This window comes from Branchiostoma floridae, chromosome 12, assembly GCF_000003815.2.
Source record: "Branchiostoma floridae strain S238N-H82 chromosome 12, Bfl_VNyyK, whole genome shotgun sequence".
NCBI classification, from domain to species: domain Eukaryota; kingdom Metazoa; phylum Chordata; class Leptocardii; order Amphioxiformes; family Branchiostomatidae; genus Branchiostoma; species Branchiostoma floridae.
The window spans coordinates 14,472,553-14,490,975 of NC_049990.1; the positions used below are offsets into that span (position 1 = coordinate 14,472,553).

At 39.3% G+C, this 18,423-nt stretch overlaps 2 protein-coding genes across 2 annotated transcripts in view; one reads left to right on the forward strand and one right to left on the reverse strand.

Annotated features, from left to right (window-relative positions):
* LOC118428179 overlaps positions 1 to 1,670 on the reverse strand; it is a gene marked incomplete at its 3' end in the record, with an annotated part of 6,882 nt that extends 5,212 nt beyond the window's left edge. Inside the window, 2 exon segments of the mRNA XM_035838172.1 lie at positions 498 to 602; positions 1,546 to 1,670. Of these exon segments, the coding sequence (XP_035694065.1) occupies positions 498 to 602; positions 1,546 to 1,651 (211 nt within the window).
* A 5,277-nt stretch (positions 1,671 to 6,947) lies between these two features.
* The window catches only part of LOC118427026, a 24,732-nt gene continuing 13,256 nt past the window's right edge, over positions 6,948 to 18,423 (forward strand). The window contains exons 1-12 of the mRNA XM_035836664.1: positions 6,948 to 7,104; positions 8,536 to 8,979; positions 9,306 to 9,435; positions 9,882 to 9,966; positions 10,787 to 10,933; positions 11,728 to 11,968; positions 12,656 to 12,838; positions 14,967 to 15,392; positions 15,903 to 16,112; positions 16,576 to 16,651; positions 16,948 to 17,105; positions 18,009 to 18,219. Of these exons, the coding sequence (XP_035692557.1) occupies positions 6,948 to 7,104; positions 8,536 to 8,979; positions 9,306 to 9,435; positions 9,882 to 9,966; positions 10,787 to 10,933; positions 11,728 to 11,968; positions 12,656 to 12,838; positions 14,967 to 15,392; positions 15,903 to 16,112; positions 16,576 to 16,651; positions 16,948 to 17,105; positions 18,009 to 18,219 (2,468 nt within the window). The remainder of the gene's footprint in view (positions 7,105 to 8,535; positions 8,980 to 9,305; positions 9,436 to 9,881; positions 9,967 to 10,786; positions 10,934 to 11,727; positions 11,969 to 12,655; positions 12,839 to 14,966; positions 15,393 to 15,902; positions 16,113 to 16,575; positions 16,652 to 16,947; positions 17,106 to 18,008; positions 18,220 to 18,423) is intronic.

An 18,423-nucleotide genomic window follows, 5' to 3' on the forward strand; every position in this document is an offset into this window, starting at 1 on the left:
ATTTTATTTTTGGTTACAGACGTCGTCCCTTAAGAGAAGTGACCTTAGGCTGTGGCCTCTAGCAGCTTGCGGATCGAGGGATTGTTTGAATTGCAGATTTTAAAACAGAATAAGACATGAATGTTATAATAAAAATTGTTCTCATTTTTGACCGGTAGGTATCTTAAATGGACACCAATGTAATGTTGTGTTACATTTGCAAATTAGGAATCAATAAAATAAATGCAAAATCTAGACAATGCGAAAATAAACACAGATATTGCAAAACGTGAAATTGCACAATTCCTTACTAAACATATGACGGTAAATTCGTGCTTGTTTTACAAGATGAAGAAATGATTTATTAGCTTCCTTAAGGATGATATTTTTGAAATATCTGATTTAAGATAATATATTGATATAAAGCATTCTAACAAGAGACGTCTTTGCATATCATTTGCACTATAAAGAAACATGACTTGGCGAATGTATAGGGTCGTTGAACTCTAGTTACTTACTGTCTTGTTCAGGGTCAATGTTGTTGTCCTCATCTTCAATCAACTCCTTTGTTGCTTCCACTTCTGCATCGTTGAAGTGGAATCGTCTCCCTAGCACGGTCAGCACTGATTTAAATAAACAAGATGTTTGAAATTGAATGTAGGTCAAGTGTTATCATTGTAAAGGGCTGTAAATAAATTTTCTCGTGACACTTAGGACTACATATTGAAGTAATAATTGATATGATTGATCAAATTTGGTTTTCTGAAGTAGTTGGGTTTTGTCTTTGCAACAGTAGTTCACCTTTATCTACATGGTGGCCCATATTTGTTTTATTTAAAACAGGATATTTAGGAATATCAAGTTAACCGTCGGTGGTTTCAAATCGCACTTTTTTCAACATTTTTCAAATATTACAGTTGAAAACAACGTCTGTTGACTTGATAGCCTTTAACACCAGATTTCTAGAAAACAACGGATATGGGGTGGCCCCGAGAATAAAGGCTAATTAGCGTTTGAAATCCGCTGTACTTTTGTCCCGTCACACTATACTCAGTGAACCATTATACAGACTTTACAGCGGATTGTTCAATATTATTTTGTCTATGCAAATCACAATCTAGGACATGTTGCAGTCAAGCCATACATTCATATAGTAAAGGTGTCATTTACTCTACAATGGTGTTGTTTTTCAATAGATGTTGATATGTATCTGACAAGGATTAACGTACGTTAGGTTACAAAACCTATTTAAAGGGCAATAAGAAAAAAATCGTCTCGTTATGTGTTCTTAGATGCCTTGTAAACAATTCGCCTTCTTGGTATGCTTGTTGTCCTATTCATGCTAAAATATTCATGATAAAGGAAGTGCATATACGTTTAGAGGATGCATTACTATGCTCTGCATGGATTAAGTGAATGTCATATCGTTTTACACGTTGAGTAATTTGCTACCAGTGGACTGAATTTTGTTAAAAGTTGGCTTAGTATGTTATCATGGATACATTGAAAAATAACACTCCCTTCTGGAGTAAAGTACATCTTTAGAAGAAAGTATGTCACACTTACATCTATTTTCATTTCTTAAGGAGATGGATTCGTTGACAGAAGCCGGGAAACACTTCACTTCGAACATAAACCCCAAGAACAGGAAAATAAGTAAGAGTGACGCCATTTTTTTTGGAGTCGGAGACACTGCGCAATTATTGGTAGAATGGCTAGAAACCGGTTTAACGCGTTTGACCCAATTACAAAGCAAGATGCAAATCAGTCACGATGTCTGCACACCATTATTCTGTCAGTGGTACACGACTTGGTAAGACGTAGGTACCAATACCGGGCCGGGCAGCTTTCGGAAACGAAAAATATTTTGTAAATAAAGGAATGAATGTCTTGTGAGTTGTGATGTCACATTCAGTCCCTTGACATTTTGTAAAAATTTATCAAAATCAATCCATCTTGTTTTTTAACCATCTTTTCGCGCTTCTTCTCATTATTTTCGCATATAATGTCATCCATAGATTACTTGCTGTTGGTTTTATATGGATTACATCCTATTGTAACCCCAAAATTGATCCAAACGTCCAAAAAACATTTGGAAAAAATGTTGCCTTCAATATACAATCTAGGTGATCAGAAAAGGCTGCACAAATCACCAAACTGGGTTTTCTTTGCCAAATAACAGATTAAGTTGGAAAAGTGTTACTTCTCCTTGCAATCACATTAAAGATTGGTTTTTTTTGCTTTGTTTTGTTTGTTTGTTTGTCTCCTAGCGATCTATATATTATCATTGCAGAGATGAGTAATTTCTTCTGCAATAATGTCTTGAACTGCTAGGAGGCAATTTTAATCCATACAACGAACTCTGATATAGGGCATTGTATGAATTCAAGAGGATTTTACGGAGGAAACAAGAAATTTACGGAATACATGTAAGTAATACAGAACTATTACAATCCACAACTGTAAGAAACAATATTACAGATTTGATCCTAATTGCAACGAATACATACAATTCGCCTAATACGTTTACAATATAAAAATCCCGTATAATTCGCGTGTGTCTTAGTCGTGTATAGTATAAAATTTTGTCTGAATTCTAAGGCATCCCTTAGTCAATGAAAATGGTGCTAATAGTCTACTACGGATTGTTCTCATAAGAATTTAAGGAAATCCATAAGGGTTAAACGGAATGCAAACGAATTTCGATTGTTTTGACCCTTAAGCTTGATTTTTTAAAATAATTTGAATATCACACAAAATATGAAGTTTTTTAACCGTGACTGACCAGTGAATAACCTTTACTGGTAGCTAGCTTTAAAAAATACCTGCAGCAAGATGTGCAAAGGCTAGATCTAGGTGTAACGGGTCGTTTGATGGTTCCAAATGCGCATGCGCAGGTCAAGGGCAAAGGCAAGTAAAGAATAAAACAACAAGCGACTAAACAGTGGCATAGAAATACAAACACAAACATTTCTATTGCCTAAAGGCGCATGTGACCGGGCCCTTACTCACTTCTATTGACTGCACCCATGAAGTTGTGATTGCGAATTATTTCCAGTCTTGCATCACTAAACCACGTGCGTCATCTTGTACATTGTGGGTGATTGGTATGCGTTCTTTATTGTGCCAAGCGAAGTCCCATTGTTTACCTAGGTATGGCTAACGGTAAGCGTAAAAACATTCTAAATTACTTTACCCTGCTGAGCAATACGTACATTTACCAACTGTGCGAAGATGCTATAGCCTCTACCAGGTCTCACATATCTCTACTAAAATAGCAGAATTTGACCATTTAAACAGATAAAATCATAGAGGAATCAAAATCACCGAATAGCACAGTTGGCAACCACATAACCCAAGTTACTTGTATGGCATGCTTATCTGTCTGTTTTTTTGGGTGGGGTGTGGGGGGGGGGGCAAATTCTTTTTTTAGCAACCTGTCAGGCCTGATGGAGGATAGGAAGATTGCACCATATAGGATCGTCCAACATCCTGGCGGTAAAAGTAGGGACTCTACGACAAGGGCCTGGAACGTTTGCATAACACTCACGGCGAGATGAGGTGGTGAACAACAAAACAACCACACTCCTACACATGAATATTGGCAATTAGAAAATTTAGATATGTACTTCTACTCTCCTCCTAACATCACCATACCGACATATAGGAGAAAAGTAGGCATCCTTTGTCTCTCGCTATCTTAGAAAGAGAGGACCGACAAAAAGTAACGCCGAGTCAGGTTTAGCACTGGGAGAGACACAAGCTATATTGCCATAGGCTACATCATCTGCCCGTCCCTTTCATGTTATCTGTAATTATAATTGGCCTTCGGGCAAGCTTGTCTATCTGTCGGTATTTGGAAGAAGTGTGCGTATGTCAAACTAGGGCGCATGTGCAGTAATTGCAGCATGAGACATGTTGCAGCAAAATGTCAATCTTTTTGATATGGGTACTCGAGCTAGTGATCACGTGACGCCTGTTTTATGTAGCCAATAGAAATGATAACCTTGGGTAAGGTTATGAAACACAGCATCTCTATGGAAGCATTCATAAATAGATGAGTAAATAAATATGGAGGAATTTTATTGCTGACCTTTCCTACCGTATTTACCCCCGTGACTAATACACATGTTTTTTACCTTGAAGGTATTGTTGGGGTGAGTTTGTAACGTATGTGTTGAATTTGTGCGTGTGTGTGTGTGTGTGTGTGTGTGCCCGCGCGTGTGTGTTTGTTTATGTGATGTTTCTGACTTTTTGTCTGCCCCTCTGTGTTTCTTGAGATTTGTGATCAGCTTACTTTGAATAGGCCTGGTTTGACTATAATAGATATTTGGTACGTCAAATTTGATATTTTCCCCAATTGATCGAGGTATTCTGTTATACACTGTTCGTTGCCTTTCGGACTTTTATTTTCCAACTTTTATAACAGCTTGCATCCATGTATAGTTTTTTTTTATTTTATTTTAACACATTGGGTGCTACTTCTGCCTTTCCACGTTCGTCCAATACGGTGGTATTAACAGAAAAGGTGAAATCGACATAACACAAGAACATTTTGATCCATTTTCTTATCTTGCGTCACTCACAAACTGACATTATAAATTGTACAATAGTTAATCTTTCTGACTATAATTAAAGGATGCACCACGCTGTGAATTGTCAGTCTCTTTTTCTCGCTTCCATTAGCAAGATTGCTTTGCAGTGAAAATATGTGTTCCATCCCTGAATTAATATCTCTATCGAGGCATTCATGATTTCAAGTGATTAGTGTGCAGCATTTAGTGAATATCTTACCAGTGACAACAATATACCTATCAAGGCTAATTCTAAGTGATTATTGCGCAATAATTATTGAATAGCCCGACCAGTGCTTACAATATGTTTATCGAGGCATTCATAATAACAAGTGATGAGTGTGTTTAGTGAATAGCCTTGGTTTCCATCAGTGCCTACAATACACTCATCGAGGGATTCATAATACCAAGGATTTAGGGAATAACTTTGTTCTGCCATTGTCACTAGCCATTTGCAGGAAGAAACTGTGGTAAGTGCCCGAATGATCTTGTGTTGTATTTTATCTGTAATTATCTAACACTATACTGTAAATTCTGAACTGTTCCTTAAATTTCAGAGTTTTATGTTTCGACTGTCCGCATAGTTTTTTTTTTTATTTGTTCTGACCAGCTTGTATTGTAATTTGTTCTTGTTTGTTTCCTTTTTCCAGTTTGTGTCATAGTCTTTACAGACTTTAAATTTTCTGACATGTAGTAGTGCTGTAGATTGACTTCTCATTTATATTTTGGATAGATAGTACAAGCTAGCAGGACCGGGACTTTAGAAAAATCTGTGGACAGAGATTCTGATCATGATGCTTGGAATGTGTTCGGATAGACTCTTATTTATGCTGTTGGGTGAATCTATTTTTTTTATGTCTTCCAAGAGAATATCCACATATTTTCAAAAAGCCGACAGTCTCCGATCGTGATCTCAATCTGCGAGAAACGTTGAATCCTAATAGGAGTCTCTAGACTATAGAAACCACCCTATGCGTACCTGACAATCCATATGAATACATATTTCATTAAATATTCTCTCACCACCAGTTATCATTTGTCTAACCCTAGTTTATATTAGCTTACAGTTGACGTCAACTTTGAGACGTAAGGTCTGCGATTTTGTCAAAAACAAAAACATTTTTTTATGTGTTGATTGGAAGACAAATGAATACATACATATATATATATATATACATGTTGATTCTAGGTACTGTACTTATTTGTCTTCCGGTCAACACATAAAAAGCGAAATGTTTATGTTTTTGACAAAATCGCAGACCTTACGTCTCAAAGTTGACGTCAACTGTAAGCTGATATAAACTAGGGTTAGACAAATGATAACTGGTGGTGAGAGAATATTTGATTGATTATGTATTCATATGGATTGTCAGGTATTTCACTACGTAATGTAGGGAAACCTTTATATTTACTGCACTCAAGGCCATCTTAACGTGCGTCATGTTGTTCCCAATGACGTAACGGTAAACAAAAAAGGTGGCGCCAAAATGTCGCACCAACTGTAGCATCATGACGTCATAACTCGGAATGACCTTCATTTCTTTTCTCTTAAAAGAAAACAGCTTACTACTACAATTTGACGACAGAGGCTTAAACGTACGTATTGGTCAGCTCATCTATTCGGAACAAAATGACCAAGCTGTTATTCGGAATAACAGGTGAGATTGCATAATGTCGTCATTCTTTTTGCTTCTTCACTGATATTACTGTAAAACAACTTATATCTGCTTCGGACATTGTAAATAACACGAGCTGTCATTTATACCTAGAGGTCTTAAGTTGTACAACACATGTACAAATATATCTACTTAATAATATGCTCTTGCGCGCAACTGACTCCTATACTATTGTGTTAATAGATCTTACCTGCCTTTAGTTCGAATGTTGCCTTTTTAAGAACCATCTTGTTATACATCTGTAAATTCTAACAGAATTTTATTATGTACTGCAAATTGAATGCACTTGTATATAGTAGTTAAACTTTGCTTTTATCTAAAGGGACCTTCGCCGACGGAATTTTTAGTTCCGTAAACAGCCGTCGTCTTTACAATAGGTCGTCGCCATTTTACAGCGCGCTCTTATTGCGACCTATCAAAATAAATAAGTGTAACTAGGTACAATTTCATATTGGGTATATCAAACTAAATGTAAAAATGTGTCTGAAAGGCAAAAGCCACAAAAAAGCATATTAAGATTTGGTGTGTGTGTTTTTTTCATCACAATTCGTCAAGCGATGAATTAACATGTTAAGTGAGCGTACTAATGATTAAATGACGGTTATATAAAGAGGACGAAAACGGACAACCGTCTACCATTGCTGACCTGAAGTTGTGTTCTGTCACACAGTTTTTTTCTCCTTTATTTATTCTTTTTTTTCTGTAACAACCTTTAGTGATGCTGCTGGTTGCTGCAGTCGTGAGGCTGACCCAGTCCAACCCGTGCCGCAGTGTCCCCGCTAGCGTCCTGGCGTGCGAGAACGGAGCCAGGTCCAACGGTGACACCTGCACAGTGTGTACCCGCACCGGCGGCGACGACCCGGGGATATGCTGGGGTAATGCGTGTATCCTATTTTTATCAGCTGTTAAAGACCATCCGTGTACTATAATGCCGGGGATTTTTATTAGTTTCTTTATTTATAGGGGTTAATTTACCCTTCTAGCTTTTGGATTGTCACAGTAGGGAGTACTTCCATACGTATATGCCTTGCCCAGGGCACACAGGGATGCTGTTTAACATTCATTAAAAAAAGTTAAAAAAAAAAAAAAACGTTAGTGGCCACTTGATCTTTCGCGGGAGCAGGAATTTAAGGTATGATTGAACAAAATTGTTATTATTTCCGTATTACAGTTACGCCCTAAAACCTATATCGTTGGATACGCACCGAACTAAAGCTTGATACAATGTTAAGAAAAAGAGATTTAGAAATTCTATTGGTACATAACCATGTTGTGATAGAGGAAAGGGCTACGTACATACGATTACCGGCAATATGATTACCTTTGGCAATTTTTAACCAAATATGTTTACCAGTACTATAGAGGTATATAGCATTATTGCAAGCCTACCTTTTCCCGCATCCAAAACATAAATGGGGACCTTGGGCAAAACTCGCAATTACAGGTATGTTCAAACTTAGCACGTAGGTTCATAAAACTCTGGTCTTTTCGTCAAGTGTCCTGTAGATTTTTTTTCCGCATTAGGGCTTACGCCAAAGCTCGGGGTAATAAAAAAAAACACCGGGCATGACGGCTTAATGTCACCATCCTAATTAAAGATCGCAACCCCTTACAGCATGTCCGAGCTAAGGACCCTAAAGTAGAACTCAGGCCCACGGTCCCCCGGGACTTGATTCAGATGGTAAAGCAGCAGGATAGCGCTACCGCTTGCGCCACAGGGACATGCTGCATTTAAGCTATCTCTCACTTGGAATTTAAGTGTTTGTCAATCAACCTTTTCTCTAGCATTCAGTTAAGCTAGATTTACATGAAAGCTGAATCCTCAGGGCAAATTAAGTACAATACCAGCATAACATTATCACAAAGTCCACTGCCTTCTTCGATAACTAGACTCGGCAATTCAAAAGCTAACCAAAATTAATGGACTTTAATCATATGGATGATACTACTAATTATGTATTTTGTACCATGTATGTAAATTAGACCATGTATATAAAATGTGAATAAAGACTTATAAGACTCGTTAGGACTTTTAATGACGTGAACTGTATTTCTGTTACACACGTTGTCTGGCCCTTGCCTCTTGCCTCATGACATGATTGAAAAGCAGCGTGCGGGCTTATTTGAGCTTTCATGAGTAAAAAAAGGTTCAAACAAACTTTGAATCGGTGACTATATGGTAACTCTACAGAATTTTTATACACAATGCATCAAACAAAATACATGTATTTTCCTTGACATTGGTATGAAAACAAGTTATCATTAGTTGTTGTAACTCACTTCTGACTATCTATCTACCGATACAGATTTTTCTCAGCCAAAGCGCTGGCTCGACATCCCGGCCAGCTATCTGGTGGATTGGTGGAAGCAATGGGGTTCCGTCACTTCCGCTGAAGCTGCTATTGATTGCAACTACGACACCTTTTGGCAAACAGAGTTCACTCTATTCCCACCCTACAACAGGCACTGGATGATACTCGATCTGCAAACGGTCCACAAAATATACGAAATCAGCATCGTAAACGGTAACTTTTTGTTTTCTGATGTCAATAGCTTCATCCTGGAGGCCTCCATGGTTGATCCGTACGACTGGGTACACGTCAAGAGCTCGGACTCGCTCCTAATTCTTACCGCGGAAACTCAGTACTTCGGGGGATTCGCAGAAATGGGACGGTATTGGAAGATCACTCTTTGGACACACAATGGATTCAACATTATAGTCCGCGATGTTTGCTTCTACGGCCACGAAGGTTAGTGTACGATTATGTACTTTCTTGATTGTGTGTAGGCATAAGTGTTAAAATTAATGCCAAATTGGCGCTACAAAATTACCATAAATCGAGCAAACGTTTATAGGCATTTGTTAATGTTTTATGTAGAATAGTAGACAGACTAGCTTCACAAATGGTAAACGTCGTTCCAAGAAGGTTAAAAATCACCTTTTTTTAACCTCCTTGGTCGTTCTAAACAAAAATCGTGATGTGTTATTATTGAACCTAACTTTGAAATAAAATAAAGAATAAAACCACAAAAAAATCACCAGATAAATATCTTCCATACTGTATCTTCACTGCAGTCTTACCCAAGCCCTGCCCACAACTGCACGTAGACTGTGACTTCGATGGAAGCGGACAAGTTGTTACCAGTGAGACATCGACGGAGCAACCCTGTCACGTGTCCGTGGACATTCACGAGGGCGCCCGCAGGTGACCGTTTTTGTAATGCCTGAACATAATGCAGCACACGGGCTTTACTTCTTCGGTGTTTAACCCTATTCCGACGGGGGGTGGGCTTCTTAGGCCTACGCCAACTTTCTCGTATAACGCCAGAACGGCTTACGCCAGAGCTACAAAAATTAGCGAGTTTTCCTTAAATTTACTTGGTAAAAATTGCATGAAGTTTTGAAAATTTTCCATTTCTAAGGCGTCAATTTCTTCAATTTATAAAAAATTATGTGTATATAATTCTCTAAATTTGGTGGCCAAATTATAAGTCGTTATAGGGGTCAGAAGGAACCGGTTTCAAAGCCTCCCCCGCCCGGGGTTGACTAAAAAAGCTTCATTCAATTAAAAAATAACATTTAGGTTCTCGTAAGGAATAATTGTTTTGAAAGAGAGATATTATTACAAACATACGGTGTCTGTCCCCACAGTAAGGATAACCCTCTGCAAGTGATGCGAAATGGTGACCTGACTCTTCATGGTTTAGTGTCATTCGACTGTGAAGACGCGTACGAGGTTTGTGTGGGATTGATTATCCAATGCTTCTTTTTCTTAACAATCTTTAGAGCTTGTCTGATCTTGAATTGAAATGATTTATAACATTTACACTAAATGCAAATAAAACTCCGTGAACAGTTATAACAGGTCAGTACGTCACTAGCACCACACGCAACTGCCTTTTTTTTTGTACCGACGTTTCAGTGACCGTCTGTCATATTCCTCGGGGCAATGTTGATTAGTTCACATTGTTCTGCAGCAATGATTTTACCTTTGGCACCGCATTGGAAACACCGCGAACAATCAGTGTAAATATTTAGATAATTTGCATTTGTGACCGCATTTGTAAGCAGTGATTCTTATTGCTTCGGTATACTGTGAACCTTTCAGAATTGATCTAAGGAAAGTGACTGCGGTCTGGTTGTATGAAATATAGTGTTTTTTTTTAATTTTCTTTTTAATTTTGAATAACAATTCCTGCTCGACGGCTATAGCAACATGTGACAAACAAATACACAGGTGGCTATTCGGGTAATGATATGGACTGATGAGAGCTACACTCTAAGCATTTGGGGTTTGACTTCTTTTCTTGAAGCAGTATAAGACGAAGTGTCCCACTTTTTCTATAATGAGTGGGTTTTGTGACGTTAACAGGGTTATATTTTCGTTTGCGTCAGTAAAAGTTTGGAAATTTTGTGGGTTTTGCAGGCCTCTTGGAGTAGCTATTTTTTTCTCCTGGTCGTCAGAGAGGCAGTTGTAAATAAATTGCATTTCGTCTTCCACAGTTCTTGAATTACGAAACGTCATTGACAAATACAAACTGCATTCTTTAAAACAGGCATCTGCGATATGGACGGTACCTGTGAATGACACGTATACGGATGTGCTGATTGACTTGCTTCTCGACAGAGAAGACGTCCACCCTGACCGTCTGCACATCTACCTGCCTGCAAACACCATGCCGCTGAGGGTCTTCCACTTTCAAGTATGACAACTGAAGCGGATTCCTGTCTTACATCTTTCTTTTAAAAAAAAAATTTAAAAAATCACGGGTCTTAGTGGCAAGTGTGCAGGTGTTGACACACTTGCAGTACCAAATCCGTAGGTGTTTTTGGCACCTTTAGACAGATTAGCCGTGAGGCTCGGTGGGCGTCACTCCACCGTCTTGGGGGCAGGGGCATGGAGAGTATCGAACTCAGGACCTGCTGATCCTGATTCCAATGCTCTAGCCGTTGCGCCACACAGACATATTTCTATTAATATCAAAGTATAATGTCTTCTTCTACCTTCCCCCACATTTTAACCTAACAGTTGGAAATGCTCAGTGTAGTGATCCCCGCATTTTTGCGAACATCGATCGGGAGTGATACCTCCGTTTTTTCTCGATCCGAGCGCAATTTTTAAGGATCGTGGGCGATTTTTAGGAGTCACCAAATGCTTGATACCGAAACCTGTTCTTCATCCGGCTTTATACCCCTTTTACACTGTCGACGATTTTCGGGCGTACTTTGATATATACGTATCACAATGCAGATCGTTCAGTAAGAACAGCGTTTGTTGCTAGCAGTAGTACGAGTCTGTAATTTTCTATCTATGATACAAGTGATATTACGCAACTATCTGTATAAAGGTATATTGTGAGCGATCACTACATGTTAACACTATACTATATACATATTACAATACAGATTGTTCATTAGGAACAGAGTGTTCTTTCTCATTTGGTTATCGCGTTATGTGCATATGAGGCAATTTCTTTACAACATTTTTTTCTCACAGCTTCAGGTGATCATGCAGGCCCCCAGCAGCTCACACGTAAGCGTCGGCGTTGCCCAGACGTACGTGACGTTCTCGCCGCTGCATATCGTCGCGTCGCTCGGCAACGCCGCCAGGACTGTTGATGGAGGCGATTTCTGGGTGACCGCAGTCGAGGAGTCTTGGGACCCTGAAGGCGTCATACCCAGCAGTGACTTCAGCTACAACTGGACGTGCGAGGTTGTGCACCTCCCGGACCCAACACGTGAGTTCTCTTCTAGATTGCTGTCTTATGGCAGAAATTGACAGGATTTCAATGTGATAAAAGTGATTCTGTGATGGGATTATGTGTCTTCAAACCCTTAAACTGCCAGAGTTTCAGCACTATAAAATGCTATCAGGACCAGGGTTGGCTGCTGACCTCCAAAAAGAACCCCCCGAACAAGGTCGAAGTCCCTAACTTTCGGGGTCCGTGCACTACGCGCGCGCAAAGTTGCTACTTCGGGGGAATACACTATCCCGGATATATCCGGGTGCGGCACACATGGCATGTATATGTGTGCCGGATATATCCGGGTTTGGCAGTTTTTTATTTAACACAAAAAGTTCAGAAACTCATTGTAGCACCACATGACATTTCTTGTAGATTGCCTTTATGATCCCATCGCAAACCTCATACGACTTCAATATGACAAAATTGATTCTGAGATGGGATTATGAATCTAAACAAAAGTTTCGTTAACATGATTGTGGTCTGTCAAATGCATTGCATTATATATCATTGGGAAGCTTATTCTGTGCCCTGTATGATATTACGGAGGTATGCTTGATAAAGATTCAGGTTTCTTAAACAGATTCGGTTCCAAGCGTATAGCTTGTAAATACAACTCTTTTACAAACACCTGTCTTCTGTAAATCCTGGTATTTTATGATTCCTTAATTTATTTTACAGCTCTGGTTTGCATCGACGTTCGCGATAACATCCTGATCTACGGTGGATCCCGGTACAAGGTCTACAACACAAGGAAAACAGCTTCGGACGCGTCGACGGAGTGCAGGAAGGAAGGCGGGTACCTGGCGTCTTCGAATGATGAAGAAGAATGGGCTGCAATTTTGCGTCTCAACGACTGTGTCGGTAAGAGACTTCATGTACTTGTTCTATTTCTTTCTTTGGATTCATCAAAGAGTGAAGGGGATGGAAAAAACAGGTGCAAAATGCACCTGTGAAGACCGCCCTCACGCACATAAAACACATACAAGGCACAACATAGACTATACAATAATATATACAATAGTAGCATCAAATGACATTATCAAAATATATATTCGTAACTTACATTAGGCAAAATCATGGTACAATGACACAAAATGAAAAAGCGTGCGAAAAACTAGCGCGGTCTTGATGCTAGGCAAAAACTGCAACCACAGCAACAGTCCAGGTACAGGGAATATCTACAAAATGTCTCACTGGTGGCTAGGATGGCAGACGTGGGATTGAGAGACGACGTGTTTAATTTCTGGCATTCATGGCTAGGTGTTTATGGCATTATTTCCTGTCAAAATGTCGTGTAAAAAGGTACCGTTGATAAATGTAAATAGTTTATCTACGTACGTCTACGATGAATTAAACAATGGTATCAAAAAGTCGTCTACATTTAGATTTGGTAACATACGATCATCTTTTTTTGTTATTTTATTCTTAAAATATGGTGATCAAGTAAAAATCAAGTGCAATCAATATTGATATGTATGATTTTTTCCGTGAAGGTTGATGGATTTTTTTTTTGGTCACACGCAACGAAATTCCGTCCATTGGCGAAAAAAAAGGAAGCTGGCAAGAGCTCTTCTTGCTACATAACATTTATCAAGGACATTTTAATGACCTTGCTAGAATAAATGTATACATTAATCACACTAAAACACATCAAGGACGTCATTTTAATGTCCTTGATCAGAAAGAATGGATCAAACGGCTCGGAAAAGTAACATGCAAGGCTTAACCCGTCCATTTACACATGCAACTTAACTATTTCCGTGTCAAAATATGTAACAAAAAGGGCAACTTAAACTAGTCTGCGGTGAAGATGGCTAACAAAAAACAGCCTGGGGGATTTAATGGCACATTTTATACAATAAATCCCTCCCTTTGATTTGTTACTAAGACCATGTTGATTTGATTATATGGATGACATCCGCGCTCGCATCAATTTTCGGCCGTTTCCAAAAAAAAAAGGTTTCGACCACACCATAAATTGTGCAAAGCAGCTGCAAAATGAGCACAAATATTCTGTAGATTAAAAAAAAAGTATCATAAAACAGATAACTAATCATAGTCTAATGCCATAGAATGCCAAAATAAATCTAAAGTCAAAGAATAAGACTTTATTTCTGTAAGGACAGAAAGAAAAAATCTACTGTTGGTAGGGGGACAGTACAGAAAATTAGGTCCCGTTCAGGTCCAGAGGATTATTTTCAGGTCCGGATCTCCCATCCATCTCCCAAGTAATAAAGGCTAACTGTCTCTGTACCTTTGACTGTAGAAACTTGGTACAATTGACTATAAACTCTACTTGACTTCCTCTTCTTGGCCCAAATGCTGACATAGTGTGTCCATTTTGTAATTGGCGAAACCTGTTCCTCTGATTTTTTTCCAGGTCTGTTTTTTTCGGATTGGTCCAAGAAGAAAAAAATGTCTTGCACCCGTATAATGTACTGGTCCCTACACCTAACTGTTGGCATACTATGTGTGTTTAGTCCTATGTTAAACCTTCCTGGACACTTGGATTTCATACTGGAGGCAACTTTTTTGGGGGGCCAAACTTTTTTTTATTCGCTCGCTCGCATCAGTTATGGAGTTCCCAGAGGATGTCATCCATTTAATCAAATCAACATGGCCTAATGTTCTGAATAAAAGGAATTGCTGTTAGACTGAAAGTATGTATATACCAAAACCTGTATCATATTTTCTTGGGAAAATTTTGAAATGAAAATAAATGGACAGGCGAATAAGAAAGCATCAAATAAAATCGGTCTGGCATAATGGTACATATACGTATTGAATAATATGATTCTAAATTAAATGTACCATACGGACGTTTAACCCACTGCCAACATGTCACACTGTAGTGAATATTTCTGTATCTCGATAGCCTGACGTATATAACTGCTCTTAGGCATAGCACACCTTTGTGGCACATATTTTGCTTTTTGTGTGCGTTCGACTTTCTCATTTCTATATATTTAGCGCTACGATTCTTCGCCAGGTGTGTGGCTAACAAGTGATCCTTCGTGGGTTGTGGACTACACCGGCCCGGTGTATGCGTCATATGAAGTCGGAAAGGCGTTAGATGGGAACACTGGGACCTACTGGGACGCAGTGGGCACCGGCCGGTACCACAACAACTGGTACATCGTACTGGACCTCACAGAGCCCCATACACTGATCGGCATCGCACTAAATAACTACGGAGACACGGTGCATGACATCTCTGCCTTCACGTTGCAAAAGTCGGATATTGGGAGTCCGTACAGCTGGGAGGACGTAGTGACCGTAACTTGTGTACAGGGAGGGACAGACCAGCGGCAGGAGTTCGGCGGGTTCCAGGGAACAGCGCGGTACTGGAAGTTTCTGGTTTATGAGACTCACTCAGGCTGGCAGCCATGGCTCAAGGAACTACAATTTCAAAAAGGTAAAAGAAAAAAGTCATTTCTATTTATGCAACGTACCTCTACGTGGAAGGTTCACAGTAAAAAGTTGTGAAAGGGTAACGGCGTATTGACTTCAAGTGGGTAACGATGGGATGGGGAAATGATTATGTTTAGCAAACAAATGCATAAAAACAAAGGGATATGTACAAAAATTCGATACCCTTATGCTAGCAACGCCATCGGAAAAAACAGAGTTACATAAATAAAAATGATGTAATAACACAGAAATGAACAAAATTTGCTAAAGGTTAAAGGAGTTGAAAGGAATAAAATTGGCTCAGAAACCTGAATCCAAAGTTGGCCCCAAGACAGCAACCGACCCATTGTCCCTAGGGCATGAAAAATGCTAGGGGGTATTTACTTTTGCCTTTGAGCACAATGCTTCAACTAAAGTGTGTGTAAAAAATTGTTTTGGCATTTACCATTCCTGCCAATGTACCATGATTTTGCGCAACTGCCTGATTTTTACCATTGACTGTTAATGTAAATAGGAGGAGAAACCCGAACAATAGGAGTAATGGATGAGGATGGTGATGGGCTGTGGTCTCTTTCGGACGGCACCGATGTCACGTGGTCTGCTTGGGCACCTGGGTATCCATCAGCCCCCACGGCTGACGCCTGCGCACAAGTAACATCCGGTGGCTGGTCTGACGATATCAGTTGCAGCTCGCTGAACAGGTTCATCTGTGAGCTGCCCTACAGTAAGACAAACTTCAAAACAATTTCATAAAGTGAAATATGAGAAAAATTTGAATAATCTTATATCCTCTATCAAATCGAGTAAACCTTCCCACGCCTTCTTTATCTTGTTCAATATTACAGACAAATTACTAACAAATGAGTTATGCTAGTTCACCTTTATTCGCAGGATAACATATATCTAAGGCATTTAAACACAGAGTTTTAGAGTTATTATGTCGATGTATGGTGGTTTTAAACTGTCATGTTGTCTAGAATATGAGACATGAATTAGTATTGAATTTCGGTTTTTTAGAAAGTGCCGCGGATAATAGACACACTGTCGGGACTTGATTATCTTCGCCCAAAGTGGAGGATTTGTAACGCATACCCTCATTGTATAAGCTGTAGCGGCATGGCAACAGTGTATGGATTAAAATACTTATTATCACTTTTCATGGACGCATTCCTTTATATCTTTCATAGGTGACGACTGTCGAGTGAATGGACAGAACTATGGCGGAAATATAAATTATACCTTGGAGGGACGGGACTGCCAAACGTATGCATTTGTATTCAAAATGACATTTCAGATTTATAATCTCATGCTTTTGGTGAATTTCTACATTGTTTTGTACTTTTTACATGCACAGTTAATTTACTTTGTTGTTTGATGGATGTTGAGACACACTGTGTCGAGCATCCATTCAGACAGAGTTAATAGTCAGGTGAAGGTAGTTAATTTTTTTTTCAATTTATATATCTAATATAACGTTATGAAATATCAATTTGATAACAGTTTGAAATTTAAAAAAAGTTACACTCATCTTACCAGAAATACTTCCTTTCCTCTGTCAGTTGGGGCACTAACTCGCCACATTCGGAGACCCAGTCACCCCAAAATTCCGAGCCTGACGTTGGAAACAAGTGCAGAGACCCTGGCGGAGATGGCTACAACTGGTGCTACACTGTGGACCCGGCCAAGAGATGGGAAGAATGTCCAATACCCAGCTGTGGTACATGTCCAGACGTATTTTTAGATATTACCAAGACACGTTGTCCAACTCCCATGTATTTCCATACATTGTAACAATAGGTTAGACTCACCATACTCCAATGGAGTGGCTGTCCATCATTACCGCATCAAAGTTCTTCTTGTCATTATTATCATCTATTTCTGCAAACTAGCTAAGTTAACAAGGCGTAATGTAGGTGCATGTCAGAGTGAATATTGATTGCCATTTGGTGGGTACATTGTGTAGATGCTGATCGGAGTTTGTAAATCTTAAGATAAATGTTTCTTTAACACAAATAAAAGACAGTCACAATTTCTAAACTCCCATCCATGTGGTTTGAGGTTAAGTATGTATAAATGCGTGACAACCGTGACAATAACAGACTCCTAGTATTCCGATCGGCAGAAACTCCAATCGGGATCTTTACCGGTCAGAATGAAAATTCTTTTCTATTCCTGGGAATTCGTAGTGTATCTTAGAAATTCAATGTATTCCAGATATTCCTTTGGCCAAATTTTGTCAGGATTCGAAGTGGCTTTTCGTTTCGGTTCTCCATCGATTGAGATAAGAATGTTTAGAATAAAGTTGGGGTGCCGTACAATGCGTTCATACTGCAGTTAGAATAGTTAAAATACACTTTAAATGCCGTTCGATATTTCTCCACTTTAGAATTAATACACCTGGAAAATTTTTAGCATGTCAAAAACTTTGGGACAGCCAAAATAACTGGCTCAAATACCTGGAACGCTGTGAGAATATCTAGAATACACTAATAATTCCCAAGAATAGAAAAAAATTCATTCGGATGGTATACCGACTCCTTTATGCTCTCGTGTGAAGGGGCCTTTTTATTTAGAGCTTAATGTATTCGACATAAAAGCAAATTTTCCTTTCTCCACCTAGCACACAATGCTGGACTGGTGCCCTGTGACAACATTCTTGGTAAACAGATGGACGACGCCGATCCAGACGGAGGATTGTTACACTTCGAGGCCAAGTGTGATCGCCAGCAGGGTGCCACCGTCAGAATCAGCGTAGTGGTGGAGGCCGAAGGGCGTCCTCCTGTCTATAGCTTTCTTACCATCCATCCCGGTGAATCCACTCTCAATCTGAAGTATGTATTACCTTCACCATAAGGTTAATGTGTTTGATTCCATGCCTGCTTTTGTTGCTGTGTACGTATGTATGGTTGTGTTTGTTTGTAAGCAGTACGACTATGGAGGCTGTAGATGGATATTTGGCAGGTGGGGAGTTGTTCGGGAGAACAAGTTTAAGTTCGATAATGTAGTCTCCAAGCAGACCCAACGGTGCCTTAGAG